Source organism: Halichoeres trimaculatus, unplaced genomic scaffold, assembly GCF_033239565.1.
Source record: "Halichoeres trimaculatus isolate MK-OKI-2021-1 unplaced genomic scaffold, fHalTri1.1 fHalTri1_scaffold_8, whole genome shotgun sequence".
In the NCBI taxonomy this organism is placed as follows: Eukaryota; Metazoa; Chordata; class Actinopteri; order Labriformes; family Labridae; genus Halichoeres; species Halichoeres trimaculatus.
In genome coordinates, this window is record NW_027437186.1 from 5325658 (window position 1) to 5352200 (window position 26543).

The following is a 26543-nucleotide window of genomic DNA, read 5'->3' on the forward strand; positions in this document are numbered from 1 at the left end:
TGATTACCTAAGGGCCAAAATACACCAGATGTGTCTGTGGTCCAGCTCTGGTTGTTCATGGCTCTGGATTAGACTGTTTAAATCAATGTGTCGACTAAAACTGGATCCGCTCCATTACAGTCTGGCTGCATCCCTTCTCCGGCAGGTTGCAGCAGATACGCAAGATTCCTAAATTTGTTGGATGCTGGAGCTGTGATGTGTCAAAAGCAGACTGAGCAGGACAGGAAGTTGTGCACAGAAACCACATAAAAAAGCAAAAAGAGTGACTTTCAAAATAAAGCAACTTGTTTTTAGCTTGACTACAACAAACCAATGAATGAGCAGAGCCAAACTATGAATCAACAGTTTTTTAGGTTTGAATGAAGACAGGGTCATCATTGGAGTGGTACTCCAGGGAACTCCTCAGTCTCCTGCAAAGTGTTGGACTGAACTAAGCGGCAACCTCAGGTCTAAGAATATGAGACAATGCGGAAGTGCTAAAATCTGCTGTTTCTCCATTACCTGTTTGAAGCTGGCTCCGGAAGTACCGGAAGTCACACCAAGCCAAAAAAAAGCTGTTTTCAAAGCAGAAATTAACCTATTTACAGCCTGGTTCAAAAAACGTCTCCTGTCTGGGTCGCTGATTTTACTATCGGCACACACTGTAAAGGGGGTGAATTTTTTTCTCGCATGCCCAATCAGAGGCACAGCTCAGGGTCATGTGACCGACAGGCACCCTAGAGCTGTATGCAAAGCCTTTGCCACTACCAATATGGCCGCTATAGCCGATGTGCTTCGTTTACCATTTCAGAAACAGACAGGTGACAATGGGGAGACAACGTTCATGTTTTATACAGTCTATGGATCTGGTGTATCCCCGTCATAACAGTAGAAGAAGAATAATGACTAAACGAAACAACAAAAGAAGAAGAACACATTGTTGACAGTCACTGGAAATATGGGTATTTTAGAAATGAGATTCAGAAACGGAAAATAATGAGAATGGCCATGAAATATCGAGAATCACGTCAGGCTGTTGCATAACTTGTATCCAATCAAGAAACAGAAGAAATTTACCACATTTGAATGCATAGATACTACCACTTTGGATAAACACCAACCAAAAGGCCAATTTCAGCTGGAGAGCCATGTCTGACTTTAGGTTCTATTCAGGATTCCAGGTCGGTCAACCAGCAACCATGGTCATCTTCTGTTTCCCCCAGTTATTAAATGTCTTTAATTCATATTCAGCATTCAGGTAGGTTGGCAGGTCTGGATCATGTTTTCATTTGGACTTTTTCTATCTTTTTATGTTGACTCAGATCAGCCATATATCATATCATATCAATCATATAACATGGGAGGGACACAGGTGGCTCTGTAGTCAAAGGGATCAAGCCTAAAAGAGATCACAGTTTGGGCTTCATGTAAGAATAAAAGACAAAGTGGATTTATCTTAACAGACGTAGCACCCAGAGGAACGCTTTTCACCAACACCACCAAATGCATCCACACTTCCAGACCCTGAAGAGCTCCTCTCATGAGGGATCACTTCAACAGTCCACATCACAGACACACTAATCCATGGGTTGGATTTTATTAGGCCTGTTTGTTTGGAAGCCAGGTAAAGAACTGACATTAGGGTATCTTTGTCAGCAGATAATAGCTGCTCTAACAACTCTTCTTTTTTCAGTTGAAGTTTATGCTGTATTTGGAATATTTCCTGTGTTTTACTCTATTTGTTTTGGCACTGCTCCTGGACACAGTGAATACAAGTCTGCTGAGCACAGCTCCTCTGTTCATGCTTTGCGATATAAACTAAACTATCCTTGCTTTCTTCAATTATAAAGTTCAATCAGAAAAAGCTGAATGGAAGAGTGTCTTCAAAGTAAGTTTGAAGCAGTCACTATGTCTTTATCGAATAATGGCTCAACCCACAGTCCACGAACCCCACATCTACCTTCTCAGAATGAACCCAGTGAGCTCCTGAGCTGAGATCACAAACTCTACACACACCACTGAGTCCAAACCATTGTACTCAAAACTATAGCTAGATCAGAGATGCAAAAACATGACAACTCACAATATTTCAGTGTCCCAGAGTTTTTTTTTTTTCTTTGTTGAAGTAAGCTAACTGACCCCATCTGCAGAGGCTGATGGTCTCACTTCTGACACTTCTCCACAAAGAGGCTGAGCTGTGGATCATGTTGGGGGGGTTGAAAAAAGTTTTGTTTGTGTTTTGTTGTTTGTAGACTTGATTAAGTGAGCAGATTGTTTCAGATGTTTGGCTTTGTGGATGTTCAGTAACTGGTTTAACTGGTCTCCTTTTCACTTTTCATTAATGTACTTGTTTTTCTGTGTCTACTTTCTGGTGCAGCTAGTGTTACAGACTCTCTCTTCATGCAGATTTGAAGAATTATTACACTGGTTGCAGGCTTCCGTTGTCAAGTGATACCAATACTGATCAGATACCAGCATTATCTTAACCTCCTACCGTTCCTTAATAGTAATAATAGAAAATACATTTTGGTAACTTCAGGCTTTTATAACCTTGTAAACCGAAAAAAAAAAGGCTATAATTATTTTATGGGTTTGTTAATGTATAAATGTTATGTACAGTAACCAACGCTAGGATTTAAATTTATACTGTGAACATACCAAACTCAACCATGTTGCAAATTGTCTGCAAAAAAAGCGTGAAATATCTCCTGGGCTACTGCAGCTATCTACCTCAGTGAAGTTTGAGCTCTGCTAAGCAAAAATTGCACAGACCTACAGGCTTTAATGACCTAATTTGCACACGGGCGTAGATCTGAGCTGTATAGACCTGCCCCATGGAGCGGCCCTTTGTAAGCAAAAACCAGTCTCACTTTTTCACTCTGTATCGGACCGATACAAGATACCAGGATGGCATTGTGCATCCCCAGTTTTCTTATAAATATTTCACAAAATATCATTATAATGATTTTATTAACCAAAGTAAAGTTAAGCTGAAAATCTAGTATCATGACATTCTTAGCATGAATGCATCAGATTAAGCTGGGAAGCCTGTGAGTAATCAAAGTGATCACAAAGATGTGATTTACATAGTTAAAAACTGTTTCTAGGGAAGCCAGTCGATGAGGAGTCTGGGCAAGTTACCCATGTGATTCAAGGTTTTGTTGGAGGGATGGAGTCACAACCTGAATTGCTCCCATTGTCAGTTAGTGGTGTATGAATGAGTGTGAATGTGTTAGTTAAAAAAACAACAACTGATGGTTCTCAATAAACCTCTGCCATCACTGTGTGAATGTGGTGTGGATGGGTGAATGGGACTAGAAGTGTAAAGAGTGGTTGGAAAGACTAGAAAAGCGCTATACAAGTACTGGTCCATTTACCATCTTCAACATCCTGAGTCCCTCAACAAGCAAAGTGATGACCGTCCAGACATTTCATAACTACTGAGGGGAGTGTGACTGGCTGGAAGTGATTGTAGCATTTTGATATGAAATGATGAATGTTTAATAGACCTCTTTATGACCTACGTCATCATAAAGATATGCACGCATTTTAGCTCCATTCGTTCAGAGAAGTGAGCATTTTTAACCAACATCAACCGTAAGCAGTAAAATAGAATAGAATAGAATAGAATAGAATAGAATAGAATAGAATAGAATAAAATAGGATAGAACAGAATAGAATAGAATATTCTTTTATTGATCCCCATGGGGTAAATGTTCCCATTCATTACCCATTACACCAGAACTTACAGCACCACTGTGGCACAAGAAGCTTGTTAGTGTGTTAGCTGTTGGCCTACCCAAACATCCCGTACGCTTAGAACGATAAGTCTTTCTGTCGAGTCAAGCGAAGAAATTTAAAGTAAAATGCAGAAAATCTGCACCGTCCATCCTCTGACCTTTCCTACACTGTCGTCATTAAGTCTCATCTGCTTCAGTGATTAACAACACCTCTCTGACAAATCCCATGAATCAGTGTGACAGGTGAGGCACGCAGGAATCCGCCTCCACGCAGGGCTCGAAGAGGCCACTGAAAGACATTAAGTACGACGCGTTGTGCAGTCTGTTGTCCTTTCAAAATAACAACCAAGAGTGTTTGCTATGTGACCTTTCAACCAGCCAGCATTGATGTGATCCATTACTCGTCAGGCAGGCCGCTGTCTGTATTGTCATCCATTTGAGTGTGTGTCCTCCTGCTCCATATAGCTACAGTTAGCAGAGCGCTGTGTGTGGCCAACCTCTGCTGCACCTTTGACATTTACGGTCAGTGTGACACCAAGCTTCGGGAGAAGCCAACAAAGCATCATGACTTCAAAAATACTCAATTTAAGGAATACATTCTCTTAATGTAGTTCACAACAACCTCATCTTTTCTTCCTCTTTATTCATTTTCATTTGAAGACAGATTCAGATCCTCTTGGTGATAAGAAAGGAAATCCTTTTGAGAGGATCAAGCTTTTTAAAGATCATCAGTTTTCCATCTACCTTACGCAGCATGCCAGAATTTCAACACAGAGCTCCCTGGTGTCAGTTGAAAACAGAAAAAGCCATGAGCATATCTGGACTCTGGGTTCACTCTTTGTAATCTGAAGCCACTGGGAGTGTAAAGGTGAACACACACTTTCCAAATAGTGTTGATGCTAATGATCTGAATGCACGCAACAAAAAGGACTTAAAATCAGAAGACAGTAGCACTTGAATAGCAGCTCATAACAGCCTCAACAAACAGGGAATAAAAGCTCGAAGTGGACACTGAGGTGTCAGTGGGATACAGCAACGGACAAAGAGAACCCATTTCTCAGTAGTGCACTGAATTCCTGGCAAGACGTCAAACCTTAACACACTTTAATGGCACTTTACTGATCTGGATATCACTGCAACTATTCAAACATATTCTTTAAATTGATCATTTTGAATAAAGCAATAACAAATTCCTCAGCAGCTCCTCTTTGTTTGTGTTTCAGCTGGAAGCTCCTTTATAATAAAGTCTAAGTCTTTTTGTAACCTGAAATGCACAGAAAAATGTCTCATCGCAAGATATCTAATGCCTAAAACAATGCCAGAACTGTTCATAGAGTTTAAAAAACGACAGTCTTTATACATGAAACTACCAAGTAATGTTTTCGGATCCCATCGGCAGCTACACTGCAGGGCCAAAAAAAAGTTTCCACCAAAAAAAGGGTCTCATACTCTAATATTTTGTTGGACCACCTTTAGGTTTGATTACAGCACACTGTGGCATTGTTTCATCACAAGATTTATCTCCACCCAGTGTTGCATTAATTTTTCACCAAGATCTTCATCGATGATGGTAGAGTCTGACCACTGAGCAAAGCCTTCTCCAGCACATCCCAAAGATCCTCAGTGGGGTTAAGGTCTGGACTCTGTGGAGGCCAATCCATGTGTGAAAATGATGTCTCATACTCCCTGAACCACTCTTTCACAATCTGAGCCCAATGAATCCTGGTATTGTCGTCTTGGAATATGGTCATTGAGTATATTCAGGTAGTCAGCTGACCTCATTCTTTGAGCACAGACTGTTGCTGAACCTAGACCTGACCAACTGCAGCAACCCCAGGTCATAGACTGCGCCCACAGGCTTGGACAGTAGGCACTAGGCATGATGGGTGATCACTTCATCTGCCTCTCTTCTTACCCTGATGGCCCATCACTCTGGAAGAGGGTCTATCTGTACTCATCAGACCACATGACCTTCTTCCATTGCTCCAGAGTCCAATCTTTACGCTCCCTAGCAAACCAAAGCCTTATTTTCCAGTTGGTGGTTTTCTTAAGGCTACACAGCTATTCAGCCCTAATCATAGACTGTAAAAAAAATGGACGTCATCTTGCTTGGCTAAAAGTGAGGTCTCCACAAAAACTGCTCCCCCTGGTGGCTGGCTGCAGTATAGGTAAAAAAAAAATCTGGCTTTCCAGCCATTCCAGATGGGCTGTGGTCAAACTTTAAAAAATGAATACACCTTGTAGAAATGTTTCTCACGTCCGATTGTTGTGGTGATTTGAAGATATCATTTGGCTGTCTTGTATTCAAGTCCTCTTTTTTTCTGAAAAGTTTTGTTTCCATTACTTATACAAGGTTAAAAACGGGGTTTTACGTTGCGTTTAAAGATGATTGACAGCTGCCGTTCTCGTGTATTTTTTACAGGGGTTGTAAAATATGTTGTGAGGTAGAGTGAAGTGATTAGACTCTCAAAAGAAAAAAAATATTAGTTTTGTCACCCAGCTCCACTTAGATTCTCCCAGAATCCCTCATTGTCACTGTGCAGACTCTGGCTCCAAATTGCTACAATGGTGGCGCCTGTGAGGGGGGTATTTTGGCTTCAAAAACGTACAATGATAAATGGTGTAGCCACGCTGTCCACTCTTTATACAGTCTATGGTCCCAATCCCTTGAGTTCCCTTCACATTGTGCGTGTGGAAATGCTCTTACTTTCATTATTAAACATAACACTTAGTTCTACTGTTGTTTTTCTTCCATTGATTTCACCAAAGTTTAAGAGATCTTCGATTACCATCATTCAGGATTTTTCCATTTACCACATTTCTTCCTGGAAGACGATGTGTCCCCACTATCCTTCCAGTTTTTAACAATGCGTTGGACAGTTCTTAACCTAGTTTCAGTAGTTTCTTCAATCTCCTTAGATGTTTTCTCTGCTTGATGCATGCCAATGATTTGACCCTTCTCAAACAGACTAACCTCTTTTCCACAACATGGGATGTGTTTTTCCACATGGTTGCCTAAGAAATGAGAAGCAGCTCATTGCACCAATTGGGATTAAACAACTTGTTACCAGCTGAAAGATAATCACCCATGGAATAATTATCCAATAGGAGGCTTGTAACTGTTTGCTTATGTTTGCTTTGCTTAACTGTTTTTTTGTTTGTTTGTTTGTTTGTTTGTTTGTTTGTTTGTTTGTTTGTTTGTTTTGGGGGGGGGCAGTGTATTTTTACACTTCTTACTAAGTGGCAAGCTCCAGTCGTGAGAAATGAAGCCACACAAAGGCCTGAAACCACATACACCAGGCCAAAAAAACCCCTCCTTTAATTGCATTAATAAACATGTTGACAGCTTGGGTCTGAATACCTCGTTCCTCTATCACCACCCTCTGTAGGGGAAGGAAGATATTAAGATGATGAATTTACCCAATCAGAGGCACAGTTCACATGATTACAGGTGGGTAAGTGAAGAGGCTCAAAGCCTACCTATTCCTCATGTGGCCAATGATCAGGTTCAAAATGTCCTTTCAGAAATGGGCTCACAGAGACTACATCCTTTTATTGTACAGTCTGTGTTCCAAGCAACTCAGACGTCATTTTTGTCTTTAATATAATAGAACAAGAGCTCTTTCTGGACCCATCTGCTGAATGAGGCTCATATTAAGTCTGATAAAACAATGTTAGCAACAAATAAGATATGAGCGCTTGCTTTGAATTTTCCATTTGTGCATTGCATAGTCTTTTTATTGACAAGCAAAACCTGCTGTAACACTAGGCAGAAAACCACACGTACCAACATACTTTTTCAGGTTGATTCATTGCTGTGAGCTACTAAATCCCAGACATGTCAGTGTCAGTCTGTTAAGCCCTTCCTGGTTTACAGATTGTGAACTTTCTGTGGTTTTTAAATCAAGCCTTGGCTGTTTGGATGAAGAGGCTCCTCAGAATGACATTTATTCCCCAAGTATCATTCAAAAAAAGCACAAGGAATTTAACTGTTTTCTTTGACTTTGCTCTTTCTGTACAAAACATTTGTGTGAACATTAAAGTTACCAAGTGCCAAGCCTGCCATTTGTGGTGCCATCTTGTACTGACATCTTGACTCCTCCTCAGTCTGCTGCGCTAACATGAGCTGCACCTGGATCACCAGTGTTTGCAGCCTTAGGCTCTCTGACAGCCAGCTTTGGAGGAGCATCATATTTAGTGAGGAGCTTTGAGGATTAAAATCCCAAGCTCCAGTGTAAGTTTTACTTGCTGAAGCTCAACACAATATTTTTTATCTTTACTTTGAGAAAAATAATTCTTTTTTTTCACAGGAAAGAAAACGTCATGACTGAGTGATCATCAGTGTTTGTGTGTTCACTAGACGAGTTAATCTTCCTGTCAGGATGCTCCTGTGCTGACGTGGACTCAATTCCAACATCAAGTCGGTAAATTAGTCTCTGGTAGTTTGTCGGCTTTTTGAGATAAAGTAACAAGTAATGACCCCTGCTTCATAGAGACAACCACATCCTTCCCTGTCCTTCCTTTCACTGAGCCTGGCAGAAAAAGAAGAAACATCCTCCTCTACTGAGGAGATGAATATTAACCTGCTGTGACTTCAACCGTTAGATGCCAATTCTTCTAACGCCACTAGGAGCTCCTAATTTCTATTCAAACCCCAATCAGAACCAAGAAGGGGCGGGGCCTTCTGGAATCATCAAGGTCATCAGACAGTGGAGGGCCAAGAGAACAAGGTAACCTCACTTGGTTTCTAAGGTACAACAAAACTATACCTGCTACTCATTAATCAATCAATCAATCAATCAATCAATCAATCAATCAACCAATCAATCAATCAATCAATCAATCAATCAATCAATCAATCAATCAATCAATCAATCAATCAATCAATCAGTCAGTCAATCAATCAATCAATCAATCAATCAATCAATCAATCAATCAGTCAGTCAATCAATCAATCAAGCAATCTTTATTTAAATAGCAAAATAAGAAAGAGGAGATCAGATATGTTTTCTCAAGAAACGTTACAAAAAGCAGGTACAGACCTGCTAATGTTGATGTTAGTTTTAAACTAAGTGAAAATGGTAATCTGTTAAATTACGTCAAACCCTCAGTCAGAAACCTGCGTCCGTCTTCGAGCCACAGGTAAGAAGCCGGTCCAGTTGTGTTTTTATCAGCTCAGAAATATCTCCGAGGTAAAGCCCCTGATGTCAGCCAAAGATCTGGAGAAACTCATTCACACCTTCGTATCCCCCCGTCTCCATTACTGCTATTCTCTCTACACGTCTCTCTGCCAGAAATCAATCCACTGTCTACAGACGGTCCAAAACACTGCAGCTCAGCTTCTGACAGAAACCAGGACCACATCACCCCAGGTTTAGCTGAACTACACTGGCTGCCTGTTGTTTCTAGGGCTAGTGTTAAGATTATTTTAATCACATTAAGGCTCAACATGGACTCAGCCCTCCCTGTATACCTGAGCTTCGATTCCCAAATGAGCCAGTATGCACTCTGAGATCCTCTGTTAGAGCTCCAACAGCTTCCCCAAGGTCCGGTAAATTAAGGGGGGACTTTTACTCTTAAAACTTCTTAACTTCAGAACCACCTGCCAGTAGTGATGTGCAGATCGAAATTGAATATCGATACTACAAATACCAAATCCTTGTGCTCTTAAATCCATTCTCAAATCAAATTATAAATCCTTTTTATACTTCAGTCAGAGGTAAAGTTCATCATTATCAGGAACACAGTGGAAAGTAACTAAACCACAGAGATCATGTCTAAATGGCACACTGTTGGTGGGAAGTCTTTATGTTTCCACCTGGGTAAGTGTGTCATGCGTAAGTGCAGGGGCACACTGCTCAGTCACTGTTTGTGTTGGAGAGGAACAAATTAATAACTAGAAAAGCAATCAGAGAGCACAGACCTCCGCCAAGCATATTGTGATTGTTACCAACACTTTAGTCCTACTTTAATGTTATACTTCCTTTCAGCAGACTGTCTGCTACAATTTGGTGTTCGTTGCAGGTTTGTATGATAATTTGTTTCCTGACATTGTTGAAAATTATGATGACCCAGTACATATTTCATATTCTGGATCTTAGTATCTAGAATATTGCCAGGATCTAGATCATACTTTTAAATCTGTCAGGAATTATGGTGACTTTGTCTTGTATTGTTTTGCAAAGCAATCTGACCATTTATGGTGGAGTTATGTACACATATGGTAAAACAGCCCCATCTCAAAAGTCCTGGATCCAGATGGTGATCCAGATCACCTCCAAAATTTAATCACTTCTTCCTTATCCCATTTTGAACATTTCCTGAGAATTTCATCAAGATCTGTTTGTTACTTTTTTAAGTTGTGTTGTTCACAGACAAACAAACTCTCATAAAAACATAACGTCCTTGGTGGAGGTAAATATAGTTATGAAATACCTAACAAAATAAATACAAGAAGTCTAATTTCATCCAGGTAAGGTTTTCCTGAAGATTTGATCATTTACCATGGATTACATAGACAAGGGGTCATTAGATTACACGGAGCAACTGTAATAAAACAGCGAAGGTGGACTTAGAGCAATATATACGAGAAAAGATGGGTAGAAAATAATGTTTATCTATAAAATATAGCTACTTTTATTTACAATTAGTCTAATGGGTATAATCAGTGTTGGATCTGTATTGTCAATACCAGCCTAAATTTCACTCAGTATCAGATTGGAAAGGATATAGGTGGTCACAACCAGTTCCCTGTTTTATCTCACTGCTTCAGATTTATTTTCCAGAAACGCTTCGATTCTGTGATTTTATCTCGTTTTAACCTTCATTTTATTGGTTTCATTTTATTTATACATTTTATGGCTCATCTATGATACAGATCCAAAATGAAGACATGCCTAAGAGTCCGATCTCAGCTTATCCCACCATGAGACCTTTGCAGCCTTTAGTAAGTTACAGTGGTAAGAACAAACTCCCTTTAACAGACAGAAACCTGGAACAGAACTAGACTTGTGTTAGATTAAAATACGTTTTAGCCTCATGTCAACACCGTCACTAGCCGTCCACTCTGAGTGAGGTCACAGACGTGACTGTAAGTGGTCAATACTCATCAATAAGACTGCACCTCATGGAAAAACCCAGGACACTGTGCTGATGTGTTTCATTGAAATCAAATCTCCCTCCAGGAAATCCATTTGGAGAAGAGACTTGATGCAGTCAGAGCAGGGTGCAGGAAAAAGATCGCAGTAACAGATGTTTATCATATGTCACACGTATTCTAGATTAGCAGCCAAATAATGGATTCACAGCTGAAATGGTGGACACAGAGCCGTGGGTACCCACCCTGACCCGGGCCTCGGTGAGGTTGGTCCACACAGCGATCTCCTCTCTGGTGCTCATGTCGGGGTAGCGGTTTCTCTGAAAGGTGGCCTCCAGCTCCTGGAGCTGCTGGCTGGTGAAGTGAGTCCTCTGCCGCCTCTGCTTCTTCTTCAGAGAGCCGTCCTCGGCGCTGGACTCGTCCAGCTGGTTCTGGTGAGATTTCTCTGTGTCTGAAGGTGCAGGAGAGGAGACGTTAGAGAAGGCTGAGGCAGAAACACGAGAGAACATGAGTCAACCAGTAAAGCAAAGAATAATCAGTGCATCTCTGATCAAATCTAAAATGTAAAATACAAACATGAAGGAGCTATAGTTTTGTTTTATTCAGTGTGATGTAGAAGTGCAGAAGAAATGGATGAGAGCTGAAATTAAAGGATGGCAAATAAAAAGAAGAAAAATAAGAAAGCTGTTGATGAGTTATGCTGAAATGATTAAAAACACTGTTTTAGTTCAGAAGTAGTGGAATATTACATTAAACATGAAAGTGGAAATCAGAGAAACTGAAATTATCAGTTGTGTTTGACTTAACATACATGGGGTGGTGCAGATGTTTGGTGTATTTTTCACCATGTTACTTCTCTGAATAAAACATCATTTTACTTTTGCTATGCTTTACTTTTTTTAAATAAAATGAATAAATCAAACTCAGTCTCAAAATATGAAACCGATGTGGAAATGCCAACAACTGTTGTTCCTCGAGCGTCCACTTGAGTCTGGCTGCAGGAGCACCAGAAAACACAAACACACCACTTCAAAAGACCAATCTTTACAGCAAAAACTAAGATGTTCACAGCCTGGTTCCGTAAACAGTTTGGGTCTCAATAGCTCGTTTCTCTCCTTGTCAGACAAAAAAAAAAACCTCACCAACACAACATCCATGTATTAACCTGAAGTTAACAGACATATTTACATGTTTCTGCTCTGATAATCTTTTTAGTCAAGTATGACTCATCACCAAGCTTTGAGTTGTTGGTAATACCTCAGAGAGGCTTCAGCTCAATTATCAGTAATTTCTCCAAACAGGAACATCCATGTACACCCATATTTTCAGAGCTGGAAGTAATATCAGACGTCGTTTGACCATGAGCAATTCATAAAGGGATAACAGCATTTGAAGACAGTTTGCTCCATGTTTGTGAGATAATTTAAAAAACACATGGATGAAAATTCTAAGAGGTACTACACAACTCTTTTGAGTTGTAACTCCTGCTGCTAAAACTTACAGCTGATAATTTTTATCAGCAAATTTTTTTTCAGATATTAAAAATTAAAATGTTCATATTATTGGATTTTATGTTTAATGTCTTATTTTAACCCTCTCACGCATGAACTATGAAAGCTGGTGTCAAGATTTATGAATTTTTTTTTTATCTTCTCGGGACATAAATGTTTTTGTTATTATTTATTATTATTTGTTCATTTATTTTATTTTTTATTAGTCTTATTTAATGTATTTTATATTATTGTTTATTATTATTATTATTATTATAATTATTATTATTATTATTAGTAGTAGTAGTAGTAGTAGTAGTAGTAGTAGTAGTAGTATTAATAATAATAATAATAATAATAATAATAATAATAATACATTTGATTATTATTTATTCTATTTTATATTATTTTTTAATTAATATCTCAGAAAGTTACAGACATGTTTACTCCAGTGAATTACATGAACTTGAGCATTCAACATAAAACTGAATGATAATAATGTAAAGTTAATTTAATTTAAATTAAGTTAAATTAATTTTTAGTTTTGTTTTTTTTTTTTTTTATCCAAGGAATAATTATTGCGTTTTCTTCTTTGAAAAACATTAAACTTATTTTCACATATTTTAACTTTGTGTTAGAAATTTACTTGGTGTTGCATGATGTCCACTATAGTGGACACACGGTGTATTACAATTTTCGGCTTATTTGAACCCAATTTCAATAATAACACAATAATACCATTACTAAGATGTTACTATATACCAAATTTTTGTTTCCCACTAGGGATCTTTTGGTCTAGGAGGATTGACAGGATGAGGTCCACTAGTGTGTTCGTCTGTCTGGTGGTAATCTTGGAGTCAGAAAAAATTGACTAGCAGTTACACCAACTGACCACTGAATGCAGCTCAAAAGGGTGGGAGCAGCAGAGAGCACTCCAGAGGCTGATATGCAGTTACACCAGTTCGGTGCTAGAGACTGGCTGAACACTACATTAACTACAATGCACCAGGGAGTTGAAGTCAGTTTGATAAAGCTTTAAATTTATGTTCTTTTATAAATTGGTTTAATTTTGTCCCTCAGGGTGGCACAGTGTTTGACGCTGTAGTCTCACAGCATGGGACTTCCTGGTTTGAATCCCCGGATGGGCGGGAACCTTTCTGTGTGGATTTTACATGTTCTTCTTATGCATGTGTCAGTTCTCTCAGCTTCCTCCCACCATCCAAAAACATGCTCATCAGGTTGATCAATCACTCTGAACTGTCTGTGTCTAGATGGTATCGGTCTTTACATCTTAGCTCTGTGATAGACTGCTGACCTGCTCTGGGTGTGCCCTCCCCTTAATAGGCCCCAGCACCTGCCACTCTGAAAAAGCTATTGGATGGATTTTCTCTCAGTTTGATGGAAGTATTCATCATTCATTACCAGTATTGAGAATTTTTTAGCATATTCATGGGTGGAGTTTATGAGCAGCAGAAGAAAGTTTAACTTGAGTGCTTTCTGCTTCTGCTGTGACTTCTCACTGTCTCACTGTCTCAACAGTGTCACTCTGTAAAAAATGACTGTGTTTGTGTTTTGTTTCTGACAAAAAATGATCACACTTGACCTAACATGAGCCACACATACCTGACAAATCCAGGAAAATATCTTCTTTGAATATATTAAAAGACAAAAACAATGCCTGAACTTATTGTAAGGAGTAACACAATACGCACATGGGAAAGGAAAAAAATATTCTTCTTATTTCAAATCTAAGCACATTTTTCCTGACTTGCCTGGTAGCATTTGTAGCATTTTTGCTGGAAATAAGAAATAAACACTTGCTTCAATTTCAGTTTTTGAAGCAGAGTTTTTTGTACATTGACTCAAAGTAGAAGATTTAATTTAAAGAAAACTAAGTATGTGACAAAGGATGTTAGTCCCTCCTTGGGTTTGCAGATGCTGTGCAGAAAGCTGTGAATGAATTAGACTTCAGGAAAACAGATGCAGTCAAAGAAGCTTTGAAGTCTAAGCGTCAGCGCGGATCTTCCATCTGACTGATATGAAAGCACTACTAACACATTTCCCTGACTCCTCTCTCTGTGCTCCAGCACTACCCCACACTACTCGACCCTGCTGCTGCAAGCGATGGATAACACTGTCAGATCAAACATGATGTGAAATCTCTGCCCCACAGGACGGAGCCTGGGTGTGACGTTGCCAGGAGAGAGCGACTCCAAACACTGCATTATGCTCAAAGATGTGCAGGAACCCTGAGTGATTGCATTTGGCCCCCAGCACAGCCACTTTAAAGGACCACACATCCATGTTATGTCTGCCAGGGCTCCTCTCACTCCCATAATTTAAGGACCTCACAGAAAGAAGTGAAATTAGTTGGCCAGCTAATCCCATGGATCAGGCTTTTGTGACTCGGGCAAGTTGGGCTCTGTTTGGCGAGGGCTTAGCTCTCAGAGCAGCTCCAAATGATCAGCAGGGTTTAAAAAGAGGCTCCACAGGGCCACCAGCAAAACCAATAAGGGCCAGAGCCAGGCTGTTATCTGGCAGTAAACTGACACTGGGTAAGCTGTCACTTAAGGCCAAAGTCTATCACAATACAGAGGAAAGGGCAGCAACGCGCTGAGCAACAATGGGAGCAATCTGACTGATAATGTGCCGACATGACAGAGCCGTTCCAGGTCAGCTTCTCAGAGGGATTTAACCTGCAAACAACCACGGACAGGAGGCTTTTAACCAAATCACTTCTCAGCGTTTGGAAAAAGAACAAGAAAAGAGAGAAGGCAGCACGCTAGAAGACTTCATTAAGGAGCAATGATGAAGACCGAGGGGTATCCCCTGCCTGTTTCTGTCAGTTAGGCCTTAACAATAATCTGCCTGACTCGTTTTCATGTTTGAAATCAGATTTTACAGCTTTTATCTCAGGGAAACGGTTTTTGTAAAAGCCACCCTCAGGTGCTTCAGTAGTGGATCTGTGGTGGATGTGAGGGGCCTGAGGCACAGGCGTCAGCTCTCTGTGCTGAGGTGTGGCTGCTTTGAAAGGCCTCAGTGCCAGCGTGAGTGGAGGATGTGTTTTGTGTGCTCAATAAAGGAACATAAAGCAACAATAAACTGTGAGAAACATATTCACAACGACATATTTTTAAAGGGAAAATCCCCTGCTGTGGATAAAAGCATCCACTTTGTATTGTTCCACTCAGCTCTCAGAAAGGAAACAGACTCATGTGAGGTCTGGTGCTCATCAGAAAACTCACTCTGATGCAGTGATTTGAAAGGATCGCACAAAAAATGTGCAAAACAGAGTTCAGACAGTCTGAAATGTAGTCTGTCTGAGTTAGGAAGATACAAATCAAAGAATATATTTCTTTAAATGTGTTTTCCCAAATGACAGGAATACACGTCAGAGAGGAAAAATAGAGTAACTGTTTTTTATTGGCTTCAGTAAAGTAAAGAATCAAATTGGAAAGTTTTGAAAATAAAGCAAAACCACCTAGCATGTGTTGATTTTCAAAAATTTCACCAAACATCATAAAAACTTCAACACATTAGTTTTTCTTGCTGGTAACATTAACTGAAACCACAGACTTTCTCAGCAAATCCTGTAAATTAATTTTACATTTGTAACATTAACAGCATATTAATCTTCAAAATATTTTTACTTTCTTTGTTTTCTCTTCAGCAAACGTGAAATCCAGGCTCCATAACATAATAAACTCTTGTAACAGTATTTTCCTGGGACCAGAGGAGCTCAGCTAGTCCTGCGTCGAACGAGTCCGGAGTAGCAGCACAAACATCCGGGCATTTTCAGACCCAAATAGTGAGTAAGTGACAGTTTGTTACCGGAGGATTTCAAACCACACACACTTTAGCAATACGATTAGGTTACACACACACAAACACACACACACACACACACACACACACACACACACACACACACACACACACACGGGCAGAGATGTGTGTAAGTGTAAGTGTTAGTGTGCGTGTGTATGTGTGTGTGTGTGTGTGTGTGTGTGGGGGGGGGGGGGTATTTTTGCTACTTTCTTAATCTATAAAAACACACGTTCACAGTTCTGTAAATACAATCACCCACGTGCGGATTTATCGTAGCCTATAAATTGTTTGATCGTAACCTCACGAGCTGTCCACCAGTCAACAGATAGCACGTGCTACCTCACATGAAGCTTGACCACCTGTTACCACGTGACCTGAGGCTAAGATAAAAAAAGGAAATACACACCAAAATGGAGTCAGGAAAAAAGTCTCGTTTATATATTTTGTATTATAATTTTATTAATAAATGCTTTATTTATTTATTTATTTATTTATTTATTTTTAAAATATTTTTTATAAACATTTTATTATTTATTGGTATATACGCTGTGCGTATTAAATAAAGGTTATTGTGTGTTTTCAATTCATGGTGTTCTGTGTAAAATGAGGCCGTCGTGCCGTCTCTGCTGCTCTCAGGAGAAAAGAAAGGTTCTCATTAGGAATACATTTTCATATTCAAAGTCAAACGGATAATGTGATATTAGAGGCCCGGCAGAGGGAGAGGGAGAGAGGTTGCTGAGTGAAGACACAAATAAAGCCTCAGTTAAACAGATCCCGTCAGAGTCCCTACGCGCTCTCACGTCTCTGGACTGCAGAGCGCGCACACGCACCGAGTCTCCTCCATTTCACCACTTTCAGGGTTTTTTTTTTCTTCTCTGGTTTTTGTCTCATTTGACACGCAGATGGTGTGTCAGTGTTCACCGTAGTCAAGCAAAAAAAAGAAAGAAAAAAAAAAAGAAAGAAAAAAAAAGGGGTCATGTTTTTATTAGTATTTTATTTATTTATTATTTTAAAAAAAACATGGATATTACCCATAATCATTTAATATTTTAGTTGTTTTAATTCAAATACAAATTGGGTAATTCGGGCGTATTATTATTATTATTATTATTATTATTATTATTATTATTATTATTATTATCATTGCAGTTGTATATTATGCTGATTTACATGCATTTTTGTTGATTCATCGATTTATTTGATCATTCGTTAATTTATTCATACATGTGTTTTTTTATGTTATTAAATCAAACAGTAAATCCTTGCCCCGCAGGCCCGACATGCCCACACCTGCAGGTTTCTGAGCGCTCTGGCTCTTATTTCTGACGCTCATTATTCTGATGATTTTCTCTAATTTTAACATGACGTTTCTTTCCCCGCGGGGCTCCTGGAGAACAAAAACTGCGTGTGTACACTCAATGACGCTGGCTTGGACAGATACATGTATTCAGTATTTATCGTGTAGTATAAATACAGTTTTAAAGGACTCGGGGAGAAGTGTGAACTGACCGCTTGTGTCCTGGCCCTTACATCCCGGCTCGTGCTGCGGGGTCCCGGAGTCAGAGAGCGACAGCGCGGGGCTGCGGGCTTCACTGTCCGTCAGCAGGTTAAAATCCATAACCAGGCTCTGCGGACACACACACAGACACAGATACACACGTTAAAAATCAAACAAACTCTCTTAGTGATAAATGAACCAGCATTAAAAAACAAAACATCAGCAGTGTGTGCGCGTGGTGTGGTCACGCGCAGCTTAGTGAGTGTTTCATTTGTTCGATGGTGTGACTTTTTAAAACACATGTCGTGATCTCTGTTTTTAACCACTCTTTAAACACAGATAAGATTTTCCTCTTTGTATCAGAGGATCAGAGCGCGCCGTCATGCGCTCGGACGCCCTCCTCACGTCCGTAACTCTGGACCTGCAGGTCTCCTACAGCTGCTTGATGCAGATCAAAGAGAGGATGAAAAACGCCATCCTCTCACCTGGCTCAGCAAAACGCTTCACCAACATGGAGTGAAGAGTCTGTATCTGATTGATGGAGCAGTTTTCCAGCCTTAAAGAAAAATTAAGACAAAACCAAGAGGGGAAAAAAAATCCTCAACTTCCTTTTGTTAAAGAAAAAACAGGAATTAAACTTTTAGTCCATCGCCAGAAAGGAGCAGAAAAACAAAAGAAGTGACTTTAATAATGACACTGTATTTTCAACAAAAGCATTTACCAGTTTTCCCTTGTTATCCTAATAACTGGATTCATTTCAATGAATTTTTCATCACTTTGTCTGAATTAATCCGGACCATGCTGAGTCCCTGTGTAAAACACACTCCTGTTTTCTACATTTCACTTTCAAATATTGATTTATTTTGATGAGGTGCAGCCGTTTGATGTGGCTCCCTCTGCATTTGTTTAATTTGGCAGCACATTCAGCTTCTATTTTCTCTTCGATCTTTCCATTCAGGCCTGGTTGTGGTTGTAATCCCGATCCCTTTTATACCAGCCTGACATAAGCTGCTAAAACAGGAGCTGCCCTGAATTGACTCTATTTTTGGGCTACGTGGGGAGAGCAATTGAGTTATTGCTGTAAAATACATGACATTTCAGAGGCCGATTCCTGCCGCTGAGGTAGAACTGGTCCTGAATGGAGGTCAGAAATAGCTCCTGGTTTATTTATCTGAGAGCAGTTAACACCTTGAATATACTGGGACACACACATAGACAGATGACAGAGGGTTGGTGAGATTTATGGGACATGAAAAAGGAGCTTTATATGTCAAATGTTGATCAGAGAGGGCCTCTGATCATGTGGAGGGTGTGGGGTGTGGTGTTATTTAAAAGCAGATACAGTAATAAAGGCAGTCTTGTGATCAGAGGCAGAAAATGTGTCAGTATCTGGAGGAATAAAGAGATTAAACAGGCACAAGGGGAAGGCCCAGCTCACCCAAACTCAGCCTGCTGCTACTGTTTACCCTCCTTTTCTGTTTACCTTTGCATTTCCCAGCACACTGATGGCATGACACCTGAAGTTTACAGGTTTAGAGGAGAGTCTTAAGACTGCTGCGGGCCACAATGAGTGCATGTCATCAAAGATTTAAAACGGAGATAAACCTCATCCCTGAAAATCAAACACTGACTCTGAGCCGGGGTTTAAGCCTCGCCTGTTTGGACGTTCCCCGTGTGTAGTCAGCGTTGTGGTTACAAGTTTCTATTCAGAGGGAGCAAATTTAGATCTGCACACACACACACACACACACACACACACACACACACACACACACACACACACACACACACACACACACACACACACAGCCCTGCAGAGTTTCCCCACCGCCTGTTTGCCACCATACCAGTCCTTTGTGTGCCAGTCACATGTGACTTTTGCCAGGGTTAAATCTGAAGCCTACTGGGGGACGGGGATGTTGAGAGCATGGCACGGCTTCAAACAGCCCCCCCACCCCACCTCACCCTGACTACACCAATGACAACAACAACATGTTGTACAACCTGAGCGAACTCTTCAACCTGACTCACTGTCCACATCTGAAATGGTTGATGTGACATGTTTTTCCTCATCATTCAGACAGAAACTCTCTGAGCTCCCACCATGAGACAAACCTCCTTCAACAGGATTCACACTGTTTCAGACCCTCCAGATACACAAGGAAACACACAGAAGACAGAAAGAAATGGGTTTGACCTCTCAATGAAAAACTCAGAGATGTCAAACTCTGTTTAGTTCAGGGGCCACATTCAGCCCAGTTTGATCTGAAGTGGGCCTTACCTGGAAAACCAGAACATAATAATCGTAAAATAAATAACAACTCTAAAAGTTTCTATTCATTCTAGTGTAAAAATGCACATTCTTGATCATTTAACTTCTTTCCACAAGAAAAAATAAAAAAGAAGAACCTGGAATTTCTGTAGAAATTAAGTTTAATGGTAAAAATGTTCATTACAGCTCACAAATTCTAAGCTGAACAATGGCGTGTTTCATGTTATGTTAAAAATAACTCATCAGGATGTAGAAATTATTTTAAATTTACCTCCATTTCCACATCTGTGTCTAACTCCTGACCTCCTGACCTGAAACTCCACAACACTTAAGAGGGGACTTTTCAAGATCAAGGTGAAAATGTCTAAATTTGCCTCAAAATACATAAAAGTTGCATCAGTGCATGAACAAAAGGGCTCCACCAAACCAAAGTGACTCTTTTCTGTCATTTTTACACTTTGCAGATGTATACGTTTGACATCCCCTGCTTTAAACACTAACCAGTACACACCAGAAACTGCTGCTGTGTGAATCTCATCAGGTAACTTATTGCCTGATTTTGCATTGAATAAACAAAAGTGGATTTGTGAATTGATTCTGGGCTATGACATCCTTTTAATGCTTTGTTTAACCTGTTTACACTATGGTTTTAATTTGGTTATTTTCTGTTGTAATGCGCAAAACAAAACAAAACAAAACAAATGAAAATTAAATAAAAAAATAAAATAAAATAAAATAAATAAATAAATAAATAAATAAATAAATAAATAAATAAATAAATAAATAAATAAAAATAGAGAACAGGCCCTGGTAGAGTCATCTCCCAAAGCCCTGAACAGAAATAAAGACGGAGGGAAAAAGTCAATTCTAATGTACAAGACTCCTGTTCCTGTTTGGGCTGAGATTTGTGCCACTAGAGACTGATTTTAATTGTGATATAAGCATGATCTGAAAATAGATTTAATTTTTTAAAAATAAATTCCTTTACTTTGAAATTTTTTACATTACCCACCTCATTTAAAATAATAATAATAAAATAATAATAATAATAATAATAATAAAAATAAAGTTTCAAGCAAACCTAAATATCCAGGCATGATGGAAATGGTGCCACACTCTTCACTCGGGTACAGACACAGACCATGAAGAAGTTTCTGCAAACGTGAAAAGGATTTCTGTGAATCTGAGCTCGATTGCTCATCCTCTGGGACGTAGATGACGTAACGTTTGTGTCACACTGAACGGAAAATAATACTGTGGGTTTTTTTATTTCAAGGAATACAGAGCGTTGAATTCTCAAGAAGTTTAAAAAAAATTTCAAAATCAGTTTCAAAACATGAAATCTATTTTCAGACCATGCTTTCCAAATTCAGGATCATAATTCAAATTTTGTTTCCATTGGCACAAATCTCAGCCCACATGTTTTACATATACTGGACATAAGGTTCAGTCATTCAAATACCTGACGTGCTGTTTTCTGACGTTAAGCAGAGCGATCCAGAGCAAGCTGTCACATCTTGAACAAAGTTCAGCTCCTGTTGCAAAAGTCTGAGTCAGCATGTCATCTCCTCAGGAGCACGTTAATGTTCTTCCGCTCATTAAGTTTGTCATTGGAGCAGTGTGATAGCCTCTGCTACACTGTAAAAAACAACCCACACATGTAAAAACAACAGGCTCCTCAGCCAAAGACTGGTCTGCTCACTCACTCAGCTTCTCCCACAGAGCTCCACTCGGACTCTGTCACTGATGTGGACTTGGCACACCAACAGAAGAATGTCATCACTGCCAGTTATGAAAGGTTTTCCTTAAACTCTCCCTGACCCCCACTTAACATTGTGTCAGTCACTCTGACAAAGCATCATAATGCTGCGCCCAAGCCAACCTGCATATTCTGATTAAAGGTTTAGCACCTTATTACCACCGAATATCTCTGACAGCTGATAGGTCGGGCCACGTTTCTTCATCAGACACATCTGCAGTCTTCATCCAGACGGACGCACAGACCAACAGCATCTCAAAACACAGTCACATCTCAGATTAGTCACTGTGAACATAAACCGTCTGAGACTCTACAGAAAGACTGGCATCTGTTTTCTGTTTAACATCCGTGAGAATGATCAGAGCTTCTCTCAAAGATTAGGAGACAGGAAAATGGGTCTTCTTCTGTCAGCCAGAGGCCAAAGCTGTGTCTCTGGGAAAAAAAAAAAGACTAGAAGGATCAGGTTGAGTCTCCCAGAAGAGAGATTACCTCTGTAAGCACGCTCCCTCTGTGTTGTGGTGTTGGATTAATGAACCTCTGATATGGATTTGTGGGTTAAAGTTGACTTGTGGGTCAGAAAGATCAGTTTCCCTTCATCGTGGCTGCACAAATATTGTTTCATTTGCTTCTTTTTGTAGTGGAGTGACTCAAAGGTCCGACTGTTTGAATTTCAGAGACTGGAAAACGTGACCTTCTGGTAATTCTTCATCTTAAATTTATTTCATATTTCCTCTAAGCCTTTTAAACAACTCTGACCCCTGACATTTCAGCTCCAAGCCTGAGCTCATTTTCAAGATTTCTCAGAGCTCACAAAAGAAACTGTCACAAGATCACCTTTGCTGTTACTTCTCCATCAGCTGAGGAGAAACTGAGGCGTCATTTTAACAAAAACACAGCAAAAACAAGCAGCTAGAGTCAAAGTCTGAGAAAAAACTGTTTGTTTGGAGGAAGAGAGTCTCAGTTTAGGTTGAAAGCAGAGTTACCTGTGCTGTAGATTTCAGGTGAGATGTTTTTTTGTAAGCTTTTAAAAATCAAAGACCCTCCAGAAACATGTCCCAGGTCAGTCAGGGTCCTCGCCTGCCTGACAGAGCAACAGCTGTCCCTTTGTGAAGTCTAGCAGCAGTAAGGTCCAGTATTTTGGTCGGAGACATGAACGTGAGCCAGTCCGGGAGACTTGATCCTCAGCAGTGATGGATGGACAGACGGCCCGGTGTCAATGTGGTGCTGAGAGGCCGGCTGGCTTTGGCAGAGAGGGGCGTGCGGGTGATGCAAGCCAGTCATTTTGTCCAGAACAAGGTGTCAGTAACCCCCCTTCCCTTCCCTGCCTTTCCCTTCCCCTCCCACACACACATAGAGCAGGGGCGCCACATGATTATGTTTCCAAAATGAAGGGCCCCTCATCCCCCTCCCTGTGAGCTCAACATGACCAACAAGCTAACACTGAGCTAACAAGCAGGCCAGGAGGCCAGGCACATTTATCACCGTTCTAATAGAGATAGCTGTGCTGTGAGTGTGTGCTGGAGTTTATAAAAATAAAAAATAACTCAGATTTCTCTCTCCTTCTCCTCCTCAGTGGATGAGGGACGCCTCCACCTCCACCTGACACGCTGTCCCACCACCTCTCCCCGCTCAAATAAAGCCCGAAACATGGCTTGGATGGGGCTGTGTGTTTACTCTAAATGCTGCAGGCCTCCTGTTCAGAAATTGGACGCAAATCAACATCACGGCGCGACTCTCCGGTTTGCATTAGCTGCAGCGCTTTGCATAAGCAGGCGCCGGGTGACACGGATCTCATTAAAATATATCTGCTGATAATAATAAAAAATAATAATGGAGGCAAAAAAAAAAATCCTCTCATTTTTCGGGAGATTGCGCGGGTCCATCTGGCGGTGCGCGCGGCAGCCTGCTTGCATTTCCACGGACTACGGGCATTATCCCGGGAATTATTCATAAACGCGTGGAGAATTAATTCCGGGGATTAAGAGTTGATTAAGATGTGTGTCACTTTGCTGTCTGAGAACTTATTAAGGGCCTCCTCGAAGAGGCGGCAGATGGAATTTCAGTCCAATGTTTGTAGATGTTAATTTCTGCCCTCCTATAACAGCCATTTGCATATGATTGAGGAGAGTGCGGCCGCGCGCTCCTGCAGCAGTCCCCTGCCTGCCCGCGCGCTCAGAGAGCGACGGAATAATTGGCAAAGCAACACAAGTCCACAGCAGTGATTAACACAGTGCCTCTGTGCAGGGGGAAGTTATTACCGTGGATTGAAAAACACACTCCTCAGATGTGATGAGGACTTCAGAGTGATCAGGAAATGATTTGAAAATGCAGACTGTCTTTAACAGGATGGACACGGAGAGCTGGCACACCGTGGGGATGTTTATGGGTCATTTTATGAGAATGAACGGCGGATTTAGAAAATTTAAAATGAGTTATTTAACAAATTAAAGACAGTAATGCCTCCTGCTCCGCGTCCACACTTTATCTCCTTATTCTTTTTAATTTAACAGGTGACTTCACGTCAAATTTCACTGTATGAAATGAAACACCAAAGAGATATTAATAATTTAAATCGAATGAAACACTCACAGATGTTCACCTGGCAGAAAGGATGAACCGTGGTGTGCTCTTTCGGTGGTGATGAACTCTGGGTAGCGCAGGCCGTGGCCTTCAGACCCGCCTTCCCAGTTTGGTAGGCTAATTGATATTTAAACAAAAACGCTGAGATTACAGCCTGAGGCCAAACGAGAACTTCGATACAAACAAATGTTATTTCCATATGTGCAGAGCCGGATGCAAAAGAGGCCGGCGCGTGCGCGCCGTCAAGGCCTGCTGGAGGAAGTCTCACGCGCTCATCATATTAGACTAAATCTGCACGTGATTTCAATAACTGAAGAAAATTGCCCAAAAAATAAAATATAAATTAAGAAAAAATAAAATAAAAAACAAACGACAGTAAATAATTAAGTGAGATAAATCAAGAAAGGAGAGGAAAGGTAAAGATTCCAGATAAAAGTGTTAAAGATAAAACAAAATTAAAGATTCTATCACGGAATATTCCAGATGAAGCTCGTGCATCGTGAGACCTGCCATTTCTTTATTATTGGGATTTTTAAAAATCCACTTTATTTTGATATTAACACCGTTTCTACACACGTTGTTGCTGAATACATGTTTGTTTTTTTTTTTTTTTATTCTGCGCTAGACATGAAACTCTGAAATCAACCCGGAGTCTCACCGGGCCTCGCGCTACAAAAACACGAAATTCATTCGAAGGAATATTGGGACCGGGAGGTTCAGGAAAAAAATCGACTGAGAACACTCTTTACGTATTTATTAAAAAAAAAAAAAAATCAATTCAGTCTTTAACTGTAGAGTTCAAAATCAAAAATCTACTTTAAAAAAACTGTTAAAAATCTTTGTAATATTTCTGAATAATTTTTGAAGTGAAAAGAAAACAAATAAATAAGGAATTAAAATTGATTTAAAAATAAATGAATAAATAAATAAAAGCACAAAGTAGACTTAAGTTTCTTTGTGTACCACTTCGTTTGTTTGTATGTGTGTGTGTGTGTGTGTGTGTGTGTGTGTGTGTGTGTATGAGTGTGTGTGTGAGTGTTTGTGTGTAGTGGAGGACAGTGGAAGTGGTGCTGTGGGAGGGTACACGGCTCTGTTTTTCTGTCCGCGCTCTCCTGTGGCCCCAGCAGCCACCTGCCGCCTATCAATTTCCCCAACATCTCCAAATATTTTGACCTCCCAAATATTTTCACAGCGTCTGCCTCTGCACGGCCAGAACTTCTGGAGGAAACAAACCGAATCAGAATCATGACAAATTTAATTTTAATGCTGCAAGTAGAAAAACTGCATTTCAGAGCGCGGGAGCGCTGATTTAACCAGCTGCTAAATTCTCTTTGTTGTCTCATAGAAAAATCTGAATCATGGGCAGACAGAGTGTTTACTGTAACAGACTTTGATGGTGAGTGGTCATCCAAACACAGCTCTGTGTCACAGATATATCCGTGAATCCGCGCGAGGCCAAAACGCACGGAGTCTTTGCGCAAAGCTCGTGCTGTTTTTCGATCAGGATTTAGTTTTTAGTTGTTGTTTTTTTAAAGTAATTGACAATTTGTTGTGCACCGTTTATAAAGCACTGTAATATTTTGACGGATTTGCTTAACAGAATGGTAGATTTCATTTTGAAACTCTGACACAGAGATAGGCGTGTGTCGTTCAGCATCATAATCTCCTCAAAACAAAGCCGCGTCGATACTTTTTCTGTAATTCTTAGGCCTCACCCACAGCCCTCTGGAACTAAACCTGTGCATTTTTATTTGCACATGGCCCTGGTAGCTCTGAGCGCTGGACATGGTGTGTCAGAGGAGAGGTAATGGACACACTGCTCTGGATTTTTTCAGCTGTTACGCATAAAGAAAAACGCGCTGGATGCCTGGAGGCGCACAGAGTCAAAAAGAAGAGAGGAGGAGGAAAGGAAGAGAAGAGGTTGACTGCACTTACATGGAGTCCCGGTCTGGTTAAATTAATCCGTGGTAAAGGCAGAGAGCTTCGCTGCAGGCTGATGGATATGCTGGCCTCAGGTTTTCTGGTGACATGGACAAAAAGTTCTCCGGAGCGTCAAAAAGTCAGAAAAAAAGCTTTCAGCCGGTCACTTTCCTCTGTGCTCCTCTTCTTCTTCCTCCCTCTGTGCTGTCAGACATGAAGGCTGTCGAGGAGTGAGGCTTGATCCCCACACATAGTGTAGGGGTGGAGGGAGGGGGCGGGGGGTGAGGAGGAGGAGGGGGGGTTGACTTCATGCTAAATATTGTGTGTGACAGGTCCACGGTAGAAAGGACGTCCCCCTGCTCTCTCTCTCTTACACACGCG

At 40.5% G+C, this 26543-nt stretch overlaps 1 protein-coding gene across 1 annotated transcript in view; it reads right to left on the reverse strand.

Annotated features, from left to right (window-relative positions):
• The window catches only part of pitx3 (paired-like homeodomain 3), a 33455-nt gene extending 7045 nt beyond the window's left edge, over positions 1–26410 (reverse strand). Inside the window, exons 1-3 of the mRNA XM_074675805.1 lie at positions 26178–26410; positions 17643–17760; positions 11061–11266 (exon numbers count right to left, since the gene is read on the reverse strand). Coding sequence (XP_074531906.1) covers positions 11061–11266; positions 17643–17751 — 315 coding nt within the window. The 5' untranslated portion in view covers positions 17752–17760; positions 26178–26410. The remainder of the gene's footprint in view (positions 1–11060; positions 11267–17642; positions 17761–26177) is intronic.
• Positions 26411–26543: the final 133 nt, after the last annotated feature.